At 48.7% G+C, this 26,112-nt stretch overlaps 1 protein-coding gene across 1 annotated transcript in view; it reads right to left on the reverse strand.

Moving 5' to 3' along the window:
• The window catches only part of IQCK (IQ motif containing K), a 121,993-nt gene that overhangs the window by 2,352 nt on the left and 93,529 nt on the right, over window positions 1-26,112 (reverse strand). The window contains exon 8 of the mRNA XM_070413739.1: window positions 24,761-24,872. Within this exon, the coding sequence (XP_070269840.1) occupies window positions 24,761-24,872 (112 nt within the window). The remainder of the gene's footprint in view (window positions 1-24,760; window positions 24,873-26,112) is intronic.

The following is a 26,112-nucleotide window of genomic DNA, read 5'->3' on the forward strand; positions in this document are numbered from 1 at the left end:
AGGACTCATTCAAAGCCCCATGTGTGCTGACCAGTCAGGGTTGAGAAACTCGAACCACGACTGGAGCACCTTGAAGAAATAGGACCCGCCCTGGCCAGTGTGCCTCCGTGCACAGAGCCTCCGCCTGCGACTGCAGGGTCCCAGGTTCAGTTCTGCTCAAGGGTGCAGGCCTGGGTTGCAGCCTCGATCCCTAGGGGGCATGCAAGAGGCAGCTAGTCAATGATTCTCATCATTGATGTTTCTCTCTCTCCCTGCCTCTCTGAAATCAATAAAAATATATTTAAAAAAAGAAATATGACCCTAAAGACCCCCAGCCGTTCAGCTCAGCGGCATTCTCTGTGCCTACAGCTGGTAGCTAGACCCACAGCGCCGCTAATGTGGTGGGAGGGGGACTGGCTTTGGGGGTGGGGGGCTCCAGCCTTGGGCTCTCTAGCTCCTCAACCCTCCCTGAAGGCAACCCCGATGTTTGCGTCCTGGAATTTTACCCAGTTCCTACCCATACCTACAACCTCTCTCCCTAACTCTACACTTTGGCCCCATCTCTTTCAGATCACAAGCCTGGAGGGAGGAGATGGCAAGGGATGCTAGGGACCCTCCTTTAAGCTGTAGTCAAGATATGACCCCAGCATGTCCAACCTGCAGCCGGCAGGCCGCTCGATCTAGACTAAAGGGCCTGAACAGGTGGTTGTGGAGCCTCCCCGTGGGGGCCTCCCCGTGCCCGCCCTACCCCAGGCAATCAGTCAGAATCTGCGCGGTGCAGCTGCTGGAGAGCTGGCCCTTCCGTGAGCCAGGCGGGCATCTCCCCACAGCAGTGCCCCGCCGCATCTGCCCAGGAAGCCCAGCAGGCACAGACTGGCAGGTGTGGACTAGCACGTTCCTGACATCAGAGTGTGGAAAGCAACCCGGGTGCGCGTCCAGCTCGCGGGGTGAAGGCCTCGTGGGCTAAGTGGACAACGAGCTCCCCTCAGCTCAGACCCATCCTCAAGGCTGAAGGAGGTGTGGAGTGGGAGTGGCCCACTGTGTGGTTCTGTGTGCAGCAGGTCTGGCCACTGAGGGATGCACCTAAGACGGAAGAACTCTAAAGAACAGCCAAGAGCCATTATCACCAAGTGAGGGACAGCGGCTACCCGGGCAGCGCTGGAAGTGTGGGGCCCCTGCTGCCTCAATGGAGGGGGGGATGTCACGGGAGTGCTTTGCGGGGACGTGTGCTTCATAGGCACTGCAGTTTGCATGTTTACAGCCTTCCCGGAAAAAGAGAAAAGAAATGAGCATGGGAGTAACAGGAACTGACAAAGAACCGGAGAGGAGCGATGTAACTGCCTGGGGAGGGTGGGGCCGGACTGAGTGGAGTCCCCATCAGTGTCAGCAAGAAGTCAGAAAATGCCCCAAACCTGACCGTCTGTTAGGGATGCAGACGGACGGCCCAGAGGCCAGCGGGAGTGTGCGGGACGGTCTGAGAGGGCAGCACACATGTTCGCGTTCTGTCCGCTTTCTCCCAGGCGTCTTTCTGGCCATAGGACACGGTGCAGGGGTTACTTTGCTAAAAATGTGAAAACAATGATGTCTCCTCAGTGGTTTCCCCCTGGGCTTGGCAGATGTAGCTGGCACAGGTAGGTGCTGGGGTGGGGGGTGGGGCGTGGGGTTGGGGGGGGTGGAGACAGCGGCGGCTCCCACCTCGCATGGAGGCCACTGGCATGCCAGCCTGCCCTGGTCCCCTTGGAGGCAGCGCACACCCATCCTAGGAGGGCGGAGGCGGAGCCCTTGTGGACACACCATCCCTTCTGCTCCAGGTAAGGCGACAGGACAGGAAAGGCCCTGCATGCTAACATGCCTCCTCTTGGTCAGCCGCGGCCTCCATTCCGGCATGAGGGGCTGCCTGAGGCTGCAGATGTAGGAGCAAGCTTAGGGGCCACCGTTCACTTGGTGTTGCCCAGACATGGCCTTGGCATCAAGGATCAGGCTCAAAAGCCAATTCATGGGCCCCCGGCCAGGCCTCTAGGATCCGGATCTCAGGAGGGCCTGAGGGCCCCCACCCGCCTTGAGAGATTGGTTGATGGGACAAGTGTGGGAAAGATGGGAAACAGCCATTTAGCCTTGCCCAAGTCTGAGGACCCGCCCCTGAGGATGCTGGGAGCAGCCAGGAGAGGACTGCAGGGCTCAGCACCGAGCAGCCTAGGGCCACGCACTCCACACGCACTCAATGGGGTTATTGTAGAGCACAGTCTGACCTCAGGGAACTCACAGTCTAGGACAGTGATGGCAAACCTTTTGAGTTCGGCATGTCAGCATTTTGAAAAACCCTAACTTAACTCTGGTGCCGTGTCACATATAGAAATGTTTTGATCTTTGCAACCACAGTAAAACAAAGACATATTTTTGATATTTATTTTATATATTTAAATGCCATTTAACAAAGAAAAATCAACCAAAAAAATGAGTTCGCGTGTCACCTCTGACACGCGTGTCATAGGTTCGCCATCACTGTTCTAGGAGGAGGCGGGAAAATAAACAGGGAGTTACAGGAACCACAAGATACTCACACACCAGAGAGATGCCGCTCCATTAAATGCTCATCCATCACGGCTCGGACCCCAAACAAAGAGGCAGCTTCCCACTCTCCACACAGCAACTTTGCACAAGAAGCCTTACATTTTCATTTTTTGGTTAACCTTCAACAGAGGATGTTTTTCCCATTGATTTTTATTTTTTTTATTTTTTTGTCTTTTTTTTAAATTAAATCTTTATTGTTCAGATTACATTTGTCCCTCTTTTTTTTCCCCCCATAACTCCCCTCCTCCCAGTTCCCGCCCCACCCTCCACCCTCACTCCCCACCCACTGTCCTCATCCAGAGGTGCACAATTTTTGTCCAGTCTCTTCCCACATCTCCCATTCCCCTTTCCCCCCCAAGAATAGTCAGTCCATTCCCTTTCTATGTCCCTGATTCTATTATAATCACCAGTTCATTCTGTACATCAGATTATTTATTCACTTGATTCTTAGATTCACTTGTGGATAGATGCATGTTTGTTGTTCATAATTTGTATCTTTACCTTTTTCTTCTTCTTCCTCTTCTTAAAGGATACCTTGCAGCATTTCGTATAATACTGGTTTGGTGGTGATGAACTCCTTTAGCTTTTCCTTATCTGTGAAGCTCTTTATCTGACCTTCAATTCTGAATGATAGCTTTGCTGGATAAAGTAATCTCGGTTGTAGGTTCTTGGCATTCATCACTTTGAATATTTCTTGCCACTCCTTTCTGGCCTGCAAAGCTTCTGTTGAGAAATCAGCTGACAGTCGTATGGGTATTCCCTTGTAGGTAATTGAGTCTCTTTCTCTTGCTGCTTTTCAGATTCTCTCTTTGTCTTTTGCTCTTGGCATTTTAATGATGATGTGTCTTGGTGTGGTCCTCTTTGGATTCCTTCTGTTTGGGGTTCTCTGCCCTTCTTGGACCTGTAAGTCCATTTCTTTCACCAGGTGGGGGAAGTTTTCTGTCATTATTTCTTCAAATAGGTTTTCAATACCTTGCTGTCTCTCATCTTCTGGCACCCCTATAATTCTGATGTTGGTGCGTTTGAAACTGTCCCAGAGGCTCCTTACACTATCTTCGTATTTTCGGATTCTTTTTTCATTTTGCTTTTCAGGTTGGGTGTTTTTTGCTTCTTCACATTTCAAATCTTTGACTTGATTCTTGCGCTCATCTGGTTTGCTGTTGGGTGTCTGTATAATATTCTTTATTTCAGTCAGTGTATGCTTAATTTCTAGTTGGTTCTTTATCAGAACATCGAGGGTCTCATTAGATTTCGTGAGACTCTTATCAAGTTTATCAGCAGCTTCTAGCAAATTATTGAAAGCCCTAAAAAGTGCGTTTTTTAGCTCTATATCCTCCACTTCTGTCATGTTTTTTTGTCTCTGCATTTTTTATGCTTTCTTGGTGCACCTCCTTGTGGTCTTTGTGCGCAGTCTTGTTCTAGTTAAGCCTTGATTGTTGTAGTTAATACTAGAGGGATTTGACTACCAGGCTGACTGGCTATGAGAATCAGCTGTATCTGCAGTGGGAAAACTTCTGTCCTCTGGAGAGGTGCTAATCTAGCCTTTGCCTGAGGCTATCCGGCAAATGGCTCTGTGCAGGGCTTGGGCGGGGCGGGTCGCACGGGATCAACAGGGTGGGTGGAGGGCGCAGTTATGGCTGCTCTCAGTCCCGTTCCCAGAGGCTCTGCTTCTCAGAACCCCAGCAACGGCTGCAAATCTGAGAGAGAAAGCTGCCCTCACGTTCCGACTGATGCCAGACAATCCCGCTTCTCCCGTTTGAGTCTGAGTCCCTAGAGACTCGCCCGGATCTCTTTCCCATTGATTTTTAGAAAGAGTGGAAGGGAGGGAGGGGCAGAGAAAAAGAGAGAAACATCGATGTGAGAGAGACACATCGATTGGTTGCCTCCTACCTGTGCCCATATTAAACTAGAGACCACTCAGTCTGTGGGCCGATGCTCTAACCACTGGAAAACTGGCTAGGGCAAATATTAAAATTTTAATCCAATTAGCACCCAGTTTCTGGGACTCTGGAATAAGAGCAAACACCTCTATGGTACTTCCTGACCCCTTTACACGTATGAAGTGGTAGTGAGGTAGGCGCTGCCATTTCCCCCAATCATACAGATGAGGAGACTGAGGTACAAAGGGGCCATGTAACTGGTCCGAGATCACACTGGACCTGGCTGCCTGGCTCCTGTGTCCATGCCCTTAACCTCCACAGGGTCACAATCTCACAGCTCTCTCCCTGAGAGAGGAAGATTTCTGTAATCATGGACATGCCACGATGCCACAGATGACGGCGTGCATTACTGTGTAGACCAGCGGTTCTCAACCTGTGGGTCTCGACCCCTTTGGGGGTCGAACGACCCTTTCACAGGGGTCGCCTAAGACCATCGGAAAACACATATATAATTACATATTGTTTTTGTGATGAATCACTATGCTTTAATTATGTTCAATTTGTAACAATGAAAATACATCCTGCATATCAGATATCTACATTACGATTCATAACAGTAGCAAAATTATAGTTATGAAGTAGCAACGAAAATAATTTTATGGTTGGGGGTCACCACAACATGAGGAGCTGTATGAAAGGGTTGCGGCATTAGGAAGGTTGAGAACCACTGGTGTAGACAGTCGGGTACAACCTACACCTCCAGCGAGAGCAGAATGGCTAGGTATCTGATGAATGGATGCAGCCCTTAAAACGTGATGCTTTTGCAAAGCTTAAAAGAAGAGGTGAAATGTCCAGGGGAAAACACAGGGGCACATTTCCTGTAACTTTAATGATGCATGTTTGAAAACTGAAATTTGCATCTAGAAATATCGTGGGGACAGGAGGATGGTGCGCTCTGTCTCGAGGTGGAAGCCAGCATGGCGTCGCTGCAGGTCAGGCAGTTCTGCACACGGCCAGCACTGCCCCCTTCTTCCCTCTGGCCTTTCTGGGTTAAAAGGTTTTTCCAGAACAAGTGACTCCTCCCTTACAGGTGCTCCTGGTGAGATGTTCTCAGTACATCTTTCCACGTGACTGCCCAGCACCAAGCTGCATTCAGTGCCTCCACTAAGTGATGGCCCAGCGTCTCAGCTGTGTAACAACAAGCAACAGAGCACTGCACAGCAAATGCTGACAGGAAAGGGGTGGATTGTTTTTCCCAAATGTCTACAGCATACATGCATCGCTATGCAATTGGGAAAAACTTCCTCTCAGAAAGAATTATTGGAAAATATATCAGACAGAAGAAAAAAGACTTTCAGGGAACCCACACTTCCGCCGTGTCCCTGCCATCAGTCAGCCCAAACGGAGAAAGGCCTGATGGAAGAGGGGCTCAGGGCCAGCTGGCAGCGGCGGCGACCTCCCAGTCCCGGCAGACCCACCACGGGAGACCAGGAGACCTACCCAAAGGTGAGGTTGCCGTGGTAGAGGTGACCATTCCCAAAACGTTAACAAAATGTTTTCTGGGAAAGGTTTCCACAGAATTCCTAGAAAAACATTTTCCCCTCCATTTGCTTGCTAATAGAAGGGTAGGCTTTGGAATCAAGCAGGCCTAGTGTTCAAACCCTGACTTGACCTTTAGTGCTGTAGCTGGGTGACCCCACCTCGAGCCTCACCTTCCTCACTTGAGCGACTTGAGCAAATCTCTCCACCTTTTTAAAAAATATATATTTTTTATTGATTTCAGAGAGGAAAAGAGAGGGAAAGAAACATCAATGATGAGCGAGAATCATTGATCAGCTGCCTCCAGCACATCCCCCACTGGGGATCGAGTCCGCAACCCAGGCGTGTGCCCTGACCAGGAATCCAACCGGGGCCTCCTGGTTCATAGGTTAGCGCTCAACCACTGAGCCACCCGGCCGGGCTCTCCACCTTTGGAAGCCTCAGCTCCCTCATCTGTAAAATGGGGGTGAGAAGACCTTCCTCTGAGCAGAGTGCAAGGATGAAATGCGACGGCACCAATTGCCGGCAAACGGCAGACGCTCGGTAAACCACTTCCTAACCATACACGGAACGTGTGGCTGTGGGAAAGCCGGGAAGGCTATGTTTAAAGAAAAATGTAAACCATTTTCTACAAATCCGATAGATAAGCTCCAAGTGCTATTCCTACGTGTTGCTACAGATGCTGCGTCTCAGCTTATGAGGGCAGCTCCATGTCACCGTTCATCGAACTGCCTCAAACTGGAGTGTCGGCACTGCAGCTTGAACAGCCCCAGCCACCAGAGTGGCTCCGAACCCTGTGTCTTCAAAAGCCTGGCGAGTCAGGGCTGCGCATGGGCACAGACGGACGCACCAGCCACATCCTGTGACTTATCCTGCTCTGCACCCCCAGGTGTTGCCTGGGGCCTGCAGCAGCCCCAGGCTGACAGGGTAGGCAGCAGCATTCCCCGCCTGGCTGCGGAGCTCTGCACATCGGGGTGCGTGAGGCCCCCGCTGCCCTCCCTCACAAGCCCTCTGCTTTACTTTTAAGCAGCTCCTGTAACAAGGTAATAACTGACTGAGAAATTACTTCCATTGCTGAAAAATGGGCAGTATTCACTCATTATCTTGATGGTTGGTCTGCAATCCAGACGGGACTCAAGTCAAGACACCCAAGCACTAAGAAACCCAACTTATCAAATATTCAAAGAAGGGAGGGAAGTAACCTCTCTAACAGGGAGCTCCCGGGGCCTGAAAGGACAACGGGAATGTTTCCAACACTGACTTTGGTGAGAAACTTACCTCCAAACAAAACCACTTTAAAAAAAATGTTTTTATTGATTTCAGAGAGAGGAAGGGAGATTGAGAGAGAGAGAGAAACATGGTTCAGCTCCCCCCTGCACACCCACTTCTGGGGATCAAGCCTGCAGCCCATGCATGCGCCCTGACCAGGAACCAACTGGTGACCTCCCAGTGCCTGGGTCAGCTCAATCCACTGTGACACACCGGCCGGCACAAAACCACTTTCTTAGAAAGGTCAGTCCTCTCACCCATGCCATTCTTACCCCATAAAGGCCTCCTACATCCACCCCTCTGCCCGCCCGCTGCTGCAATCAGCTGACCGGCCTCCTCTGCAGACACCCTGGCCTTCCCACCAAGCCCTCTGCCGCTGCCGCCGGGCTGCCTGGCTACAACCCAGAGGACCCTGCTGCTCTCTGGCCAGATCAAGTCTTGACCAAGGTCCGGAGGCCCCTGCTCTGTGCGGGTCCCTCCCCCGACCAGCTCTCCTCTCTGCAGCCCTGGTGCAGCCCCTCTGGGCTCTGGCCACAGCCTCTCATCCCTCCATCTAGTAGCTCCCGACTCACTCCCAGTCGCAGACCAGGGCCAATGCCGGACACCCTGTGGGGCCCTGAGCTTCTGCGCAGCAGTCATCCCAGGTGGAAGGTGTGCTTGTGACTGGAATAGCAATGGCTTTCCCTCAAGACTTCCAGTTACCAGCACAGCAAGGCATTGACTCATCGTCTCCTGTGTCTCCGCACCTGGCAGGCAGGCCTGGTCCCACACAGCAGATCGGTGGATCTTTGCTGAACAATAAATGAAACCTCACCTAGCTTCCTGTGTCAGCCCCACCCCTCTCTCTGCCTCCAGGCTGTTAAAAGGACAGACATCTTCCCCAGAAATGCAAAGCCTGCTGCAGCTGGTGGGAACACCCAGGTCTCAGCATTAGAGAGGCCGGCTGGGAGCGAGCGGGCTCCTGGCTGACTGCCGGCGCCCTCAGCCTGCTGGCTGGCCCTCTGCAGACTTGGGCCTCACCTATAAAGCTGGGTTTCTCTCGGGCCTTAATGCACAGGCCAATCTTGATATTTACACATGAACTGAAATGTACAAAAGTCCACCAGAAACCTGCCTGGCACACAACAGGCGCAGAGGAAGGTGTTTCTCCCCAGGATGAGAGCGCTGTCCGCCTGGTCTAACTAAGCCCGTTAGCCCTGCTGCCAATACGAGGTGACCAAGCAGCCACTCTAACTTGGGACGCCCTCAGCCTGCTCCTGGCGTCAGCACCGCTGTGTGTGCTGCACTGGCCAGGCGGAGCCCTGCTCCAGAAGCTGATCTATGTTTGAATTAAAAGCTAAGTGTTTTCAATATGTAAACAACATCTTCAGTGGCTACACAAATGGAGGTAAGCCCGCTCACAGACATTGCTATGAAATGATCCCAGGAAACTAACCTTACAGACCTACACCGATTCAGAAATGAAGACATCTGTTTGGTGCATGACATCAAAACACTTCTCTGGTTAATGTGGGATATTAACCATTATAACTGCAATTCCCAGGCTTATAGGAAAGGCCTCAATGTCACCCCAATTCCTCACAGGATTACTGCTACATGTCGGCTGCGTTTGCAACTTTTAATATAGCTAATGAGCCTAAGCGGTTTGGCTCAGTGGATAGAGTGTCAGCCTGCAGACTGAAAGGTCCCAGGTTCGATTCAGGCCAAGTAGGGGGTGTGCAGGAGGCAGCTGATTGATGTTTCTCTCTCATCGATGTTTCTAACTCTATCCCTCTCTCTTCCTCTCTGTAAAACATCAACAAAATATATTAAAAAAACAAACAAAAAAAACCCTGCAGATCTTTTTATAAAAAATAAATAAGTACTTTTATCTAAAGTTTAAAAAAATATATCTAGTTAATGACAACAACAACAACGATGACAATACTCATCGTTTTAAGTACTATTTAGTGAGTTTCTATAATAGGTCAGGTTTGTGCGATGCCACATATCTACTCCTACATTGTCTTCAATCTTCAAAACAATTCTGCTAAGGTATTATCTCCATTTTCAGATGAGAACACTGAGGCTCAGAAAGGTCAGTGACTTTTCTAAGTTGCAAATGTGGGATTTGAGACATCTGTCTTGCTTTCTACTACTCTGAGGGAAGTCACGTCAAAGTTTGATTTAAAAGTTAGTCTTTAATATGTAAAAATATCTTCAGTAGCTACACAAACAAAATTCAACTCTCTTAGGAATGAAGGCAGTCACAACAGCAATATTTACAATAGCGAAATTTAGAAAAAAGTGCCTAATAAGAAAATAACTAAATTATGTAGCTAATCATCCTATATACTAAAAGCCCAATATGCAAACTAACTGAACAGCAGAACGACGGTGGTACGACTGGTCGCTATTATGTGCACCAACCACCAGGGGGAAGACACTCAACACGGACCCCAGGCCAGCCAAGGTGGGTGCCAGCGGGGCCCCCCTGATTGCCCTGCTGGTCGCCCCACAGATTGGCCCTGATCACCGGCCAGGGCTAGGGACCCTTCCTGTGCACGAATTTCATGTACCAGGCCTCTAGTATATACAATTAGTTTATAACATATGGGGGATATGTTTATGATATAAAGTTAAGTAAAGAAAACAGGGACACATGAAAATAATTGCTGTGGAATATGATCTCGCTGATGTAAAATTAAAGATAAGAGATGCATTTTTGGTTTGATTCCTGGTCAGGACACATATGGGAGGCAGCCCATTGATGTTTCTCTCTCACATTGATGTTTCTCTCCCTCCCTTCCTCTCTCCATAAAATCAATAAAAACATGTCCTCTGGTAAGGATTAAAAAAACAAAACAAAAAACATTGACAAGAAAGATGACAACTGAAAATTCAAAAAAAACCAGAAAAGCAAAACAACCTTAATTTAAAAAAAAATAAAGTTGGAGGACTCACACTTTCTGATTTAAAAACTTACTAGAAAGATACAATAATTGAGACAGTGTGGTACTGGCATAAGGAGAGACAGATAGGTCAATGGAGTCAAATTGAAAGTCCAGAAAAATTCTCACATTTATGACCAACTGATTTTCAGCAAGCGGGCCAGAGCCATTCAGTGGGGAAAGAACAGTGTGAACACACAGGGCTGGGACAACTGGATATCCATGTGCAAAAGAATGGAGTCGGACCTCTATCTCATACCACAGACAAAATCAACTCAAAATCCACCAAAGACCTGAAAGAAAGCACTAAAATCATAAAACTCTTAGAAAAAATCCAATCTTTGTGACCTTGGATTAAACAATTGTTTCTTAGATATGACACCAAAAGCACAAAGCAACAAATGAAAAAATAAATGACATTATCAAAATTAAAAATTCTTGTTCTTCAAAAAACACCTAGAAAGTGAAAAGATAACCATAAAACTCAAGTCATGTGTCTGATAAGAGACTTGTATCTGGGGTATATAAAGAGCTCTTACAACTCAGCAATGAAAAGACAATCCAATTAAAAAGGCAAAGGATCCGAACAGACGCCCAGAAGAGGCCCAGGAAGCTGTGCAACATGGCCAGGCTCCATGGAAACCGGACTCAAACCCCACGCGACCCCTCCACACCCACGGGTTCGGCTGTGTCCCATGGAGGGTGACAAGTCAGCGTGGACGCGCAGAAGCTGGAGCCTCACACGGCACTGGCTCTGAATATAGATGGGAATAGTCTGGCAGTTATGCAAACAGCTGAATCTAAAGTTGGTCACCCTACGGCCCTGCAATTACATTCCTAGGTATAGACCCAACGGAAATGAAAACATGTGTCCACACAAAACCTGCACACCGATGTGTGTAGCAGCACTATTTGCACAGCCAAAAAGGAGAAACAATTCAACATCACTGCTGATGAATGGATGGAGCGAGATGGAACACATCCAAACCACAGAACGTCACTTGGCCTTGCCATGGGAGGGATTAGGCACCCCACATTCCGATATGGAAGCCTATGGGACACGGGGCTTTTCAGGAGGTGAGTGAGGTTAATGAGGTCACAGGGTAGAACCCCAATCCAGTAGAACTGGTCCCCAAATAAGTAGGAAGAGATACCAGTGCTCTCCCCTCCACTCTGTGAGGACACAGTGGAGGGCAGCTTCTGTGAGCCAGGAGGAGAGCTCTCACCCAAACCCAGCCCATGGGTGCCTGACCTCAGCTGCCAGCCTCCAGGCCATGGGGAATGAATGCCTGCTGCCTGACCTCCAGGCTGTGGCATCCTGTTAAGGCAGCCGCATTAATTCAAGCCATGAACATAAAGTATTGCTACTGCCTCAACATGGATGCCCCTGGAAAACACAGTGCTAAGTGACAGAAGCCCGTCTCAAAGGCAGATCTAGAGACAGAGGGTGATGAGGAGCGGCCGCTGGGGGAAGGTCTGGCGAGCATGGCTAGGGGAGTAGGGTTTCTTTGGGGGATGACAAAAATGTGTAAACATTGTCTGTAGCAATGGTTGCAAATCCTGTGAATATAGTAAATTTTACACTCTGAATTTTCCGACATACTAGAGGCCCAATGCACAAAATTCATGCATGGGTAGGGTCCCTAGGCCTGGCCAGTGATCAGGGCCAATCAGGACCCTCTGGCTGCTGGCCAGGGCCTCCCTTCCCTGGCTGTGGCCAGGACCTTCCTAAAATAAAGGTGGTTTTGGTAAAAAAAATAAATAAAAAGGATGCCATTTCAATAGTGGTTGTCTCTGGGTGTGAGGCCTACAATGACTTACTTTTTTGAGCAATTCTCCACAAAGAGCAAATATTACTTGTATAATCAGTTAAGAAGAAAGTAATTTTTGAAAATTCTGTTAAAACAAATGCCAACAGTATTCACCTTTTCTACAAAATGGATAAACTCACCCTCTGCGGAGTGGACACACCATGCCCTAGTCACAGCTTCGCAAAGCCCATGTTCTTCCACAGCCATGGTCCCATGGGAGAGGCACAGCCTCTGTGTTGCAAACAAGACAAATTCGTATTTTCTCCCTTAATGTATGTATAGCAAGCTTCCTCCCCGAAAGGGTTTGAGACCAGTGTACAACCAAATCTATACTAACAATAGAGGAATATGCAAATTGTCTGGGATGCTGTCACAGTAACAGTAACAACCAGCAGGCTTCCTGGGGCAACCAGGCCAGCAGAGGGGTTAGTGAGGGGCAACTAAATGACTGAACAGCAGGCTGTGTGGGGCGACCAGGCCGGCGGGAGTGGGGGCAGTTAGGGGTGATCAGGCCAGTAGGCAGAGGCGGTTAGGGGTGATCAGGCTGGCGGGGGGGGGGGGGGGCAGTTAGGGGCGATCAGGCAGGCAGGCAAGGTGAGCAGTTAGGAGCCAGCATTCCGGGATTGTGAGAGGGTGCCAGATTGTGAGAGGGGGTCTGGATTGGAGAAGGTGCCGGCTGGGCTGAGGGGAACCCCCCTGTGCACAAATTTCATGCACCTGGCCTCTAGTATAGTTAATAAAGAGAGAAAAGAGAACCATGTCAGAAGAGAAGTGGAGTAACCAGGAGAATTCATAAGTTGCAATAAATGAGCTTTACGTGGGACTTGTAGGTTCCTGGCAGACAGGCCAAAAGGGGGTGTTGGGAAAGAAGCAGACTGTTTCCTCAAGGGAAGCAACATCCTCCCTGATCACCACCTGCTAAATAACATTTCTTTCTTTTTTAAAATTGATTTCAGAGAGGAAGGGAGAGGGAGGGAGAGATAGAAACATCACTGATGAAAGAGAATCAGTGATCAGCTGCCTCCTGCATACCCCCCACTGGGGATCGAGCCCACGACCCGGTCATATGCCTGACTGGGAATTGAACTGTGACCTCCTTGTTCTGAGGTCAATGTTCAACCATGCCAGGAGAGCTAAATAACATTTCTTATATAGAGGTTTGTTTTATAAAAAGATATATTGGAGTCTGATGCAAACAATATTTTTACAAAAAAATTCTGAAGTGCATTTAATATGGCTATTTCCTAGAGGTATCTTGGTTTTTTTAAGCCAAAGATATACCACCTCCGCAAATTCAGGTAAAATCTAAGATCACTAGAGGCCTAATGCATGAAATTCATGCAATAGTAGGCCTTTCTTCCCCCAGCTGCTGGCACCGGCTTCTCTCTGGCACCCAGGACCCGGCTTCCCTCACAGCCCCAGCTTCGTCTGGAAGGTCGTCCAGAAGGATGCCCAGTCTAATTAGCATATTATGCTTTTATTATTATAGATAGAATCCAAGTTTATAACCTGATCTAATCCAATGGTTTTCATATTTTTAAACTGTCATTGCTTCTTACAGTACATGAACACATACCAGAAACAAAAACTTCACTGTTAGCATTGTCCTCATATAAGAAATACATCCTGATATTTTCTGTCTCCATTCTATTTCATTTGTAAAAGGCTTGTAGCAACCCACTCATTGACTTCACCATCCACAGGAGAAATGATGTAAAAATGTGTGGTTTATAGCAGGCACTGATCATCACCGAGCGCCGACTGTGTAGGGGGCGTTGGGCCAAGTGTGTTCATGCACGATTCCTGTGGGTCTCTGTGGGATCTAGTGAGGGGAGTGCTTTCATTGTTTCCATTACAGGACTGAAGCTCAGAGCGCGTGACTTGCTCAAGGTCACACAGCCAGTAAGAATTTGTGTGAGCATTTTTAGTTCAAGTCTTTTTAACTCAAATAACCTGGTCTCTCAGTTGGGCTTTCAGAACAGTGTTAATTTCATGTGACATATTATTTTACAAATAAAGGAAGACCAGGAAGGTTAAGTGCTTTGTTCGAAGACACAGAGCGAGGAAGCTCCCAAGCAGGGTGTGAATGTAGGTCTTGGGACTCCAAGCCCAGGACTCTCTCTGCCATTGTTAGCTGCTCACTCTGAACCCTCCTAAACGATACTCAAGCAAAGGCCACCTGAATGCCCACGACAACAGTGGGACCTGCGCAAACCACGAGTCTCCTTACTCCCTCCTGCAGAGGAGACAAAGGCAGGCACGCTGACGTCCCCTGTACACCACGGCATCCTCGGTGACAATGTGGTGTTGACTTCTCTGATCTGACACTTTGCTGTACTTTCATAATGAGGACAAGGGGACAAGGAGCCAGTCTGTCCTTAACATCAAGCTCCCTCTCTACACCTTTCGATGTTTCCATGTCCTGGACTAATGAGTGTTGAATCTAGAAGGTGGTAGGCACTTTAGCTGCTCAAGTCCTGTATTTAGAGCCTAAGAGTGAATGCCAGGTATCAGCAGGGCTGGCCTGGTGATTGGAGAGAGGGTGGGCCTTAGACAGGTGGGCCACTGCCCTTTAAAGCCGGCCAACAGGTTTAAAAGAGCAGGTGCTTCATGCCCAGCGACTTCACCACAGGCCGAGTCCTGATGGGCTTCTTGTGAAAGCCGGCACCAAGACCTCTCCCCAGCATGTTACCTCCATAAAGAACGTGTGCACTGCCGCAGAATGAGGGGCAAGAGGCAGGACACATGGGCTTTGACTCATGATATATCTGAGTGTGCATAGATATACCATGAGTCAAAGCCCACATGTCCAGGACCTAACCCAGCAGGACAGCATGACTGCGCTCTGCATGCAGGCCCCTAGCACACAGAGAGCCTGGCCCGCGCCTGGGCACCTACCAGGGCCTGTTTCTCTGGGGCCACAATGAACATCACCACCACCACTTCCTGTCCATCCACCAGGCATGCATGTGGCAATAAACGTGTGGACGCGGTCAGCTCTTTGTTAATTGGCCTGCAGAGCACATACTAGATGGGGACAACGAGAGCACAGGGGTGGGAGCCAGGTGGCCGGGAGGACCCCTGAGAAGGTGACAGTCCACAGAGCCTTGAAGGTGAGGGAACAAGCCAGGCGGTAATTTGGGGTCTGTGCATTCACTGCTTTCTCCCAATTTTTTATTGTGGTTAAATACAATTCACCATGAACCGTTTTAAAGCGCCAGCACAGGGCACTGGGCATGTGCACACACCTCCGCGCTCTCGTCCTGCAGAGCTGACGCTGTCCCATCGCACACTCACTCCCACTGTCCCTCCTCGCAGGCCCGGCAGCCTCAGCCCACTCTCTGTCTCTGTAAGTCTGACCACTCTGGGCACCTCACATAACCGGAGTCACACGTATTTGTCCTTTTGTGTCTGGCTTATTTCGCTTACATAATGTCCTCAGGGCTCATCCACGTCGTAGTGTACATCAGTGTCCTTCTTAATAATATTCCCTTGTACGGACAGACCACAGTTTCCTTATCTATTCATCCATTAATGGACACTGGGCTTAATTCCACTTTTTGCCCATCATAAATGACACTGCTATGAACATGTGTGTACAAATATCTCATTGCTGGATCATATGGTAATTCTACTTTTAATTTTTAAAGAAACCACTTTATCTGCACCATTTTACATTCCTACCACCAACAATGCACAAGGGCTCCAATTTCTCCACATCTTTGCCAATACTTACTTCCTATTTTTATAGTGTCCATCCTAATGGATATGGGATCATCTGTGCCTTCATTTTTATTATTTTTGTGACAACTTTGTCAAGATATAACTCACATACCACACTAATGCACCCATTTAAAGTACATATTTCAATGGTTCTCAGTATAATCACGGACAGGTGCAACCATCAATACAATACATTTTACATTTTCATCACCCCCAAACCTGTTAGCTATCAGTCTTCATCCCCCGCCCTAGGCAACCGCCAACCCACTCTTTGCTCCTGTAGCTGAGCCTGTTCTGGGCAGTTCACAGAAGTGGAATCACACTCCACGTGGCCTTCTGTCTGCTTCTCCAAGGCGCACCTGGCGGGAGCAGTGCCAGCCCCTCGCTTGCTCTGTGGGGTGGCCCTGGGTGCAGCTGGAGAGCATGAGCTCGGCCCCGCCTCCGCCCCTGCCCACTGGGCGCAGCGCCCCCTGAGAGGCCACGAGAGCAGGAAGCAGAGGGTGCAGCAGGCAGTGTGAACTCTCTCAGCCCCCGCACCCGGCAGCTGTGCCTAGGGCAAGCGGCTCAGCCTTGGAGCCAGTATCCTCACCCGAGGATATTTTCCCAATGATTTCTAGAGAGCGTGGACGGGAGGGAGAAGGGGGAGAGAGAGAAAGAGAGAGAAACATCAAAGTGAGAGAAACACAACTATTGGCTGCCTCCCACACCCATCCCTACTGGGGCTGGGGAATCTGCCACCGAGGAAGGAGCCCTTGACTGGGAATTGAACCCATGACCCTTCAGTCGGCAGGGCAATGCTCTAACCACTGAGCCAAACCAGCCAGGGCGCCAGGCACATTTCCTAAAAATCTTTATTGTTGAGAGCATTACAGATGTCCTTCTTTCCCCCCCATTGTCCTCCTCCACCCAGATCCCACCCCAACCCAGGGCTTCACCACCCTATTGTCTGTGTACATAGGTAATGCATATATGCACATAAGATCTTTGATTAATCTCTTCCCACACCCTTTCCCCCTTTCCTATGAGGTTCATTAGTCTGTAACATGTTTCCATACATCTGATTGTATTTTAGTCATCAGTTTATTTTGTTCATTAGATTCTTGTTTATTTTGATTTTTAGATTCAATTCTTGATAGATATTTATTTATTGCCATTTTATTGTTCATATTATTGATCATCTTCTTCTTTTTTCTTTTCCTAAAGAACACCCTTCAAGCCCTAGCCATTTTGTCTCAGTGGATAGAGTGTCGGCCTGTGGACTGAAGGGTACCAAGTTCGATTCTGGTCAGGTGCACATGCCTGGGTTGCAGGCTTAATCCCCAGTGTGGGGTGTGCAGGAGGCAGCCCATCAGTGATTCTCTCTCATCATTGATGTTTTTATTTCTCTCTTTCTCCCTTTTCTTTCTCTCTGAAATCAATCTATTTATATAAAAGCCTAAGTGACTGGTCAACTGAACAACTGGAATGACTCGTTGACTGGTTGCTATGATGTGCACTGACCACCAGGGAGCAGACACACAATGCAGGAGCTGCCCAGTGGTAGTCAGTGCATTCCCACAGCCAACTTCCCTCGGCCAACATCACATGGTTCCTCCCCGCTATGCCCCCCATCCCCACCCCCAGGCTAGCAAGCCTTGATAGGCCCTGATCACCAGCCAGGCCGAGGGATCCCACCCATGCACAAATTCGTGCACCTGGCCTCTAGTAATTTTTTTTTTTTAAGAGAAAAAACTGTTTAATTGAACCAAAATTTTTAAAAAATAAAGAATACTCTTCAACATTTCATGTAATACTGATTTGGTGGTGACAAACTATTTTAGCTTTTTCTTGTCTGTGAAGTTTTTTCTGACCTTCAATTCTAAATGAGAGCTTTGCTGGGTAATTTTGGTTGTAGGTCTTTGATTTTCATCACTTTAAATATTTCTTGCCACTCCCTTCTGGCCTGCAAGGTTTCTGTTGAGAAATCAACTGACAGTTGTATGGGCACTCCCTTGTAGGTTACAAACTGCTTTCCTCTTACTGCTTTTAAGATTCTCTCTTTGTTTTTAACCTTTGGCATTTTAATTATGATGTGTCTTGGTGTGGGCCTCTTTGGGTTCCTCTTGTTTGGGACTCTCTGTGCTTCCTGGACTTGTAAGTCTATTTCTTTCACCAGGTAGGGAAAGCTTTCTGTCATTATTTCTTTAAATAGGTTTTCAATATCTTGCGCTTTTTCTCCTCCTTCTGGCACCCTCATGATGTGAATGTTGGTACACTTGAAGTTGTCCCAGAGGCTCTTCATATTTTTGGATTCTTTTTCCTTTTGCTCTTCTGATTGGGTGTTTTTTGCTCTACTCTCTTGTTGATTTCCTGTAAATTATTCTTTATTTCAGTTAGTGTATGCTTAATTTCTGACTGGGCCTTTTTCACATTTTGAAATTCTCACTAAGATCCTTGAAAGTCTCACTAAGTCTCTTGAAGTTCTCATTAAGATCCTTGAGCAACCTTATAACCATTGTTTTGAACTCTATATCCAGTAGTTGGCTTGCTTCCATTTCATTTCTTTCTTTCTGGAGATTTCTTCTGTTTTTTCATTTGTGACATGTTTCTTTGTCTCCACATTTTGGCTACTTCCCTGGGTTTGTTTCTATGTATTAGGTAGAGCTGCTATGTCTCTTAGAATTGGTAGAGTAGTCTTGTGTATTAGGTGTCCTATAGGGCCCAGTTGCTCAGCCTCCCCAGTCACCTGAGCTGGGCACTCTAGGTGCACCTCTGTGTGGGCTGTGTGCACAGACTTATTGTGGTTGAGCCTTGGTTGCTGTTGGCATCACTGGGAGGAGTTGACCTCCAGGTCAGTTGGCTCTGAGTACCAGCTGTGACTACGGTGAAGAGCTGCTGTGCAGGAAACACCCCTATCAGGCAGGACTTGCTTCAGTGGGGCTTTGGTGCTCACTGAGTCTAACCCTTGAGTGTGTCACTGTGGATGTGTAGAGTTGTAATCTGGTGTTGTCTGACACTGACCACCCGGTGCACTGGGACTGGGGCCTCCTGGGAGATGCAAAGTCAGACACTGCCTGGGCCACCTGGCAGGAGCTACAGAGTTATCTGCAGATGACTGCTACTTGTATTGGGCTTGAAAGTGCCCGGGTGAGGCCAAGCTGTGAAGCAAGACAGGCTGGTGGTAGTGCTGGGTCTTGGGCATTTTATTGATAGGTTTGGGGCATGCTGACTCAAGATGCTGCTTGTTTAAGATATTTTAGGAAAGTGTGAAGACTGAGCCAGGACAGGCCATGCATATGGAAAAACTGGTGCAAACAGCTTGGGTGGGGTCGCAAGTTAGATGGGGTGGGGTCTCAGGGAATCACCAGGGTGGAGGGAACAGACTTTAATTTCTCTTGCAGGCTATAATGGAGAATGTATGAGAGAAAAATTAAAACAGAAGTGACACTTTCAATTTACAGATTATTTCTTCTTAAGGAGCCATGGTATTATCAAAGCAATGATTTCATTTCTAATTAATTATCCCTGAGACATAATCATTCTCATTTTACAGTAGGGAAAATGAAGCACAAAGGTTACATCACCCATACAAAGTCCCAAAGTTGGTTGGTGACGACCTGTAAATTGGTACAATGTTTTTGAATGACAATATGATGGTCACTGTCTAAACTTAATAAGTTCATGTTCTTTGACCCAGCAATTCCATTTCTAGAAATTTATCCTACAGAAATAAAAGACAAATATGCTAATTGACCGTACCTTTGCTATGTCCAAGCCACGCCCACCAGCCAATCAGAGCAACTATATGCAAATTAACCCAACCAAGATTGTGGCTGGCAGCCACGGAGCTGGAATAAGCAGGAGGCTTGGTTGCCCCGGCAATGGAGGAAGCCAAGCTTCCTGCCTGCTCTGGCTGGCTATGGCCTCTGCAAAAGGCAACAAAGTTTCAATTATAGAAGCTAAATAAATCCCAGATACCTGCTTCCAGCCAGCCTCCACTGGGAGCTTGGGTGGCTGGGGGCTGTGGCCAGCCTGCAAACAGCCATCAGCCCCTCACTTAGGATGGCCACACCTTCATGGGGTGAGGGTCCCCACTGGGGCCTCGGCCAGCCTTCAAACAGCCATCAGCCCCTCATCCAGACTGGCCAGGCACCCCAGCAGGATCCCCCACCCTGAAGGGGCTGTGGCCAGCCTGCAAATAGCCATCAGCCCCTCACCCAGGCTGGCCACACCCTGATGGAGTAAAGGTCTCCGTTAGGGGGCTTGGCCAGCCTTTAAACAGCCATCAGCCCCTCACCCAGGCTGGCCAGGCACCCCAGCAGGACACCCCTCCCTGAAGGGGGTGTGCCCAGCCTGAAAATGCCCCTCAGCCCCTCACCCAGGCTGGCCAGGAACCCCAGCAGGGACCCCCACCCTGAAGGGGGTATGACCAGCTGCAAACAGCCATCAGCCCGTCATCCAGGCTGGCCAGGCACCCCAGCGGGACCCCCACCTTGATCTGGCACACCCTTCAGGGCAAACCAGCCAGTCCCCACCCATGCACCAGGCCTCTATCCTATGTAATAAAAGGGTAATATGCAAATTGACCCTAACAGCAGAGCAACTGGGAATCACTGGTCACTATGACACACACTGACCACCAGGGGACAGACACTCAATGCAGGAGCTGCCCCCTGGTGGTCAGTGCGCTCCTACAGGGGGAGCTCTGCTCAGCCACAAGCCAGGCTGACGGCTGCCAGTAGAGCGGTGGTGGTGGGAGCCTCTCCTGCCTCCTCAGCAGCGCTAAGGATGTCCGACTGCAGCTAGGCCTGCTCCCCACTTGCAAGTGGACATCCCCTGAGTGCTCCCGGGCTGCCAGAGGGATGTCTGACTGCCAGCTTAGGCCCAATCCCCTGGGGAGTGGGCCTAAGCCAGCAAGTGGTCATTCCCCGAGGTGTCCCACACTGAGAGAGGACACAGGCAGGGCTGAGAGACCCTCCCGAGTGCACAAATTTTTGTGCACTGGGCCTCTAGTAGTTCTATAAATAACCAAGAGCATATCTACAAAAATGATGAGATAGATCTATACATATATTGACATGAAAAGATGTCACTGATATATCACCAAGTGAAGGAAAAAGGAAGTTACAGTAACTATATGTAATATGTTTGTATGTTTATAAATATAGTGAGGCAAATTTAGTTTACAGTTGTTCATATGGAAAATAATATAATAACTAACAAATAATAATACAAGAATAAACTGTTTTGCATACTCACAACTCTAAACCTACTTTGCCCCACACTGTTTGTATAAATATACTTCTATGTTGGTAGGCGAATGGAGAAACACTATGAGCTGACACACTCACAGTGGATGTCTCTGGAAGATAAGTCACTGAGCAGCTGACTTTGCTGTTAGACGACAGAGCATGTGTGTTAGTCACTTGCGGCAGAGCAAATGCCCGAACCCCAGCCCAAGCCCCGGGCTGTGTGCTCTGAGCCCGGCGTCCTGTTTGTAGTGAAGTCTTTGCTGATCCTCATCCCTTAATGGGCAGGAAACTTGGGAGGGAAGGTCCTTATCCTTCTCCACTTGCCCCGGCTTCCTGTTCTAAAGAAACATCTCCCAGGCACATGGCGGTAGATCCCGCAGTCGCGGGGATAGGGACTCAGCCTCCCCACTCCCAAACCTCCTCAATTTTTTGGCCATGGTCACTGCCTCGCTGGGGTTCTGGCTCCCTGTTGGGAAGCTGTGCCTGGGCCAGCACGCCCATTGGCACCAGGGTGACATTAACTGGAGGACGACATGGCATGAATGGCCTTGGGTTCCCTGGCAGTAGGCAGATGTGGTTCTGGCCCTGCTAGCCATGCAACCCTGTGTGAGGCCTGTTCTTCTCAGCCTGGCTTTGCCTGTGCAGCAGAGAGAACACCCCCTCTGAGAGCAGCGGGAGGTCACGTGGAAACGTAAGGCGCTGGGTCAGAGCTGTGTGAATCGCAGCCACTCCTCAGCTCCAGACACCCTTCCCAATCTAAGCACTACATGCCCCAGGGCAGCCAGGGCACTAGATGTGGGGTGGCCAGGATGAGGTGTGTGCTTTAAACCACCCTTAAAACCCAACCCTAGTAGTTAAACTCTGTCATTATGATCTACACTTAAAATTCTAGATTTAAAAATCAGGGAAATAAATTCTCTGGTCCCCCGCCCCATCCCTCCAGGCTTTCCTGGCCCCCCTCCCTCAGCAGGTGCTGCTGGAAGGAGCCCGTGTTATGTTTGGGGAAGATGGTTCCCACCGCGTCACAGGGTCTTGCTGAGGGCTTCTCCCTCAGGGTCAGTGTGCTACCTTCACTGTGTGGGCCTACCGCTCAGCCATGCTTCTCTGTGACGTAGGAACACCGCTGAGACTCCTATGCACACCACATGTGGTGAGGAAGGGCCATTTTCCTTTCTTATGGACACTGCAGGTTATGCGACAGACCCTCCCTCCTCCCACTCTGCTTTGTCTCTAAGAAATCTACAATCCACCAGTGTAAGCCTTGGAGTATTTTGCTTATTCCATTGAGTGGCTTTATCTTTTCCCTACTTAATTTTTTTCTTAACCTAATTACCACATTTACTAAAAATAAGCAACTACAAACCACTTTAGAAAGGAGGTAGAGAATAAACAGGTAAACAAATAAAAGTAAACCATCTGTTTCCTTTGACAGGTCAACCACCTTCATCCTCTTTCTTTAAAATATCAAGATGACGTGATAGTCATTTAAAGAGTATTGGTACACGAATAAATAACACACACACACACACAATCTGATGTTATGGGAACACTCTCTATAGTTTCTTTCTTTCTCCTCTTACTAGATTTCCAATAAGATACAGATAGTCCGTTACAATGCACAAAGGAAAACTACTACTGACTGCCCCGACCCTTTAATACAGTTCCTCATGTTGTGGTGACCCAACCATAAAATTATTTTCGTTGTTACTTCATAACTGTAATTTTGCTACTGTTATGAATCGTAATGTAAATATCTAATATGCAGGATGTATTTTCATTGTTCACGACCCACAGATTGAGAACTGTTGGACTATATGAAGCTAAAGACATGCTAGTAACTGAGAAGGGACTTTCGATGGCATCTCAAAAATGCCTTACGTATCATCTTTGGGATTATATTAGCAGCAATTCTTGTCACAAACATTTTAAAATAATTCCTGCAACTGTCCCGATAGAGACTCAAGGATAACGTCATCAGTCTCTGTCCTAGAAGAAAATCCGGTTTGGGATGCCTCTAACTCCGAATAACATAAGACGGTTATAAATGACCACAAGCACCAGACAGCTGGTGCTGGGCCCCTTGGCCTCCTGGCTGCACCATGGCTGCCCCCGGCAATGAACGTGGCGAGTTTATTCATACGACAGTACCGAGCACAGTCTGAATAAATGACTTCACCACGAGAAACAGTGTTTGTTTGCTGGGTTTGCACACAGATGGGTTTGTGGGTTTTCTAAATGAAGTAAAAAACACCATTTTTATTTGCAATCACTCTGCTTGTCTTTATTTAAAAAAATAAATGTATTTTTATTGATTTCAGAGAGGGAGGGAGAGAGAAACATCAATGATGAGAGAAGATCATTGATCAGCTGCCTCCTGCACGCTCCCTACTAGGGATCAAGCCTGCAACCTGGGCATGTGCCCTCACCAGGAATCAAACTGAGACCTCCTGGTTCACAGGTCAATGCTCAACCACTGAGCCACGCCAGCAGGGCTCTGCCTGTCTTTTTTTTTGCAAATCTAAAGGACTAACATATGTTTCCATTCATTTTCAAATGGCTTCATCAGAGGTCTGTGGGTCTAACCACAGTGCCACCCTGGCTGGGGACTTCTTTTCTCAATCTCCACGCTAGCAACCCAGATTCCTAAGGATCAAAACAGGAAGTAACTGTAGTGCGTGAGCTTGACAAATGACTCAGCGCGAGGACCCCCAATGGGACGCTTAGTGGAAGGCGGTCCCCTGCTCCTACACGGGGGCTTCGGTCAACACAACACAAACAGCAAGAACCTGATGCCCAGAAACTGGACAAGAATGTGCCGTGTTCAGGGGATTCCTGGGGTTGGTCTGATGGAGACCCAGGAGGGTGTCCTCTCTCTGCCTCTCCCCTCAGGCATGTGTGAGAGCACTGAGCACAGGAAGCGCTCCCCACCTGCGGGTGACCTTGGGCGCGTCCCTCGACCTTCCTGGGCCTCTATTTCTTAACTGCAGACTGAAACCCAGGGATCCATTCACTCCTTCACCTGTTCACTCATTCACTCACTCACTCATTCACTCCTTCACCTGTTCAGTCACTCATTCACTCACTCACTCATTCACTCACTCACTCATTCACTCACTCACTCACTCATTCACTCACTCACTCATTTACTCACTCACTCATTCACTCACTCACTCACTCATTCACTCACTCACTCATTCACTCACTCACTCACTCACTCACTCATTCACTCCTTCACCTGTTCAGTCACTCACTCACTCACTCACTCACTCACTCATTCACTCACTCACTCACTCACTCACTCCTTCACCTGTTGACTCACTCACTCACTCACTCACTCATTCACTCACTCACTCACTCACTCATTCACTCACTCACTCCTTCACCTGTTCAGTCACTCATTCACTCACTCACTCATTCACTCACTCACTCACTCACTCACTCCTTCACATGTTGACTCACTCACTCACTCACTCACTCCTTCACTCACTCACTCCTTCAGCCAGTACTCATTTGGGCCCACTTTGTGGCAGGTACTGAACTAGGGAAAGTCTTGTCTGCATGGAGCTCACACTAGCAGTGAAGACAAATAGCACAACAAACAGCAAGTGCGCTCACGATGAGCAGGCCTCTCCTCCTGCGCCACGCTCAGACCTGCAGGGCCCACGTGGTAAAGGGCACAAAGCAACTGGGGCCCAGCCCCTCGTCAGTGTCCAACCTGCTGCCCGTCAGACCCAGGGACCTCAGCAATCACACGGTGCCCGGGGCCCATCCCGAAACAGCAAGTCAGTCTCTGGAGATGAGGCCTTGCCTCCACTCCGACAGCCCACCTTTCTGCTCTTGCTTGGCCCAGAAGAGTCTGACCCGCTCACGGATGTGCTTGTCCTCGCGCAGCTTCTTCTGCCACTGACGCAGCTCTTGGATCTCAGGATCACAGCGAACCTGAAAAATCCCCAAAGCATGAGTCACCCTTGCACCTGAAAAATCCCCAAAGCGTGAGTCCCCCTTGAACCTGAAAAATACCCAAAGCGTGAGCCCCCTTGAACCTGAACCCCTCAAGTCATTAGTCCCCTTCTGCATGGGTGAACTCAGCTTGTTAGCCCCGCTTGGGACCCTACAAACCAATCTGACAGCTTCCAGCTCCAATAAGCCATCTCTGCTCCGAAAGTTTACATAAAGTGTGAGCATAAATAAGGCGTGAGGCTTTGCAATTCTAACAGAGGGTGGGGAACACCCTAGATCCAGGCTGTGCAACGAAAATATAATGGGGCCACGTATGGAGTTTTAGATTTCCTTGCAGTCTCCTCTTAAAAGTTAAAACAAGCTGCTGGCTTTATATTTAAGAATATATTTTATTTAAGCTAAAAGATCCAAAATGTCATTTCAACACGCACTCAATATAAAAGCATGACTGAACGTCACTGTCAGTTTCTGTGCTGCCTGCACAGTGGGCTGTGCTCACAGCACATCTCAGCGTGACCCACACACACCTCAGTGCTCAACAGCCCCTGCAGCCAGGGCAGTGGCCTAGGCTAACCACGGACCCCATGTCACCACAGCTCTGTGAACACATGTGCTGAGTGCCTACTGCACAGTGGGGTTTGAGCTGGACATTAGATACGGGGATAGTGGAAGTAATTATAATTACTATTTTCATTATTACTATAGCTCGTATCTATTGAGCAGGTATGTCCCAGGCACTGTTTAAGTGTTTTAGAAATTTTAATCATCAAAACTACCCACTGAGGCAGGAACGATGATCCCCATTCCACAGGCACGGAGACTGAGTCACAGACTGGAACGGGGTGGGACTAGGGTTTGGATGTGGGCACGCTGTCCTGGCCATCCTGGAGGAATGCAGTGAGAGACACGGCACACAGGAGGGCCAGCCAGTAAGGTGCGAGAAAGGATGTGGGTGGGTAAGGGACACCAGTGGGCGCTGCACTCGCCTGAAGTGGGAAGAAGCATTTCATGGAGCAGGCACCTCTGGGCTGAGTTTTTGTTTTGTTTTGTTTTTTTAAGAGAGGGAGAAGGAGAGAGAGACAGAAACATCAAGGCTAAGAGAGAATCACTGATCGGCTGCCTCCTGCATGCCACCTACTGGGAATCAAGCCTGCAACTTGGCATGTGCCCTGGACTGGAATTGAACCCAGGACACTTCAGTCCACAGGCCAATGCTCTA

This window comes from Myotis yumanensis, unplaced genomic scaffold (assembly GCF_028538775.1).
Source record: "Myotis yumanensis isolate MYYU_CA2020_CCGP unplaced genomic scaffold, mMyoYum1.0.hap1 SCAF_4, whole genome shotgun sequence".
In the NCBI taxonomy this organism is placed as follows: Eukaryota; Metazoa; Chordata; class Mammalia; order Chiroptera; family Vespertilionidae; genus Myotis; species Myotis yumanensis.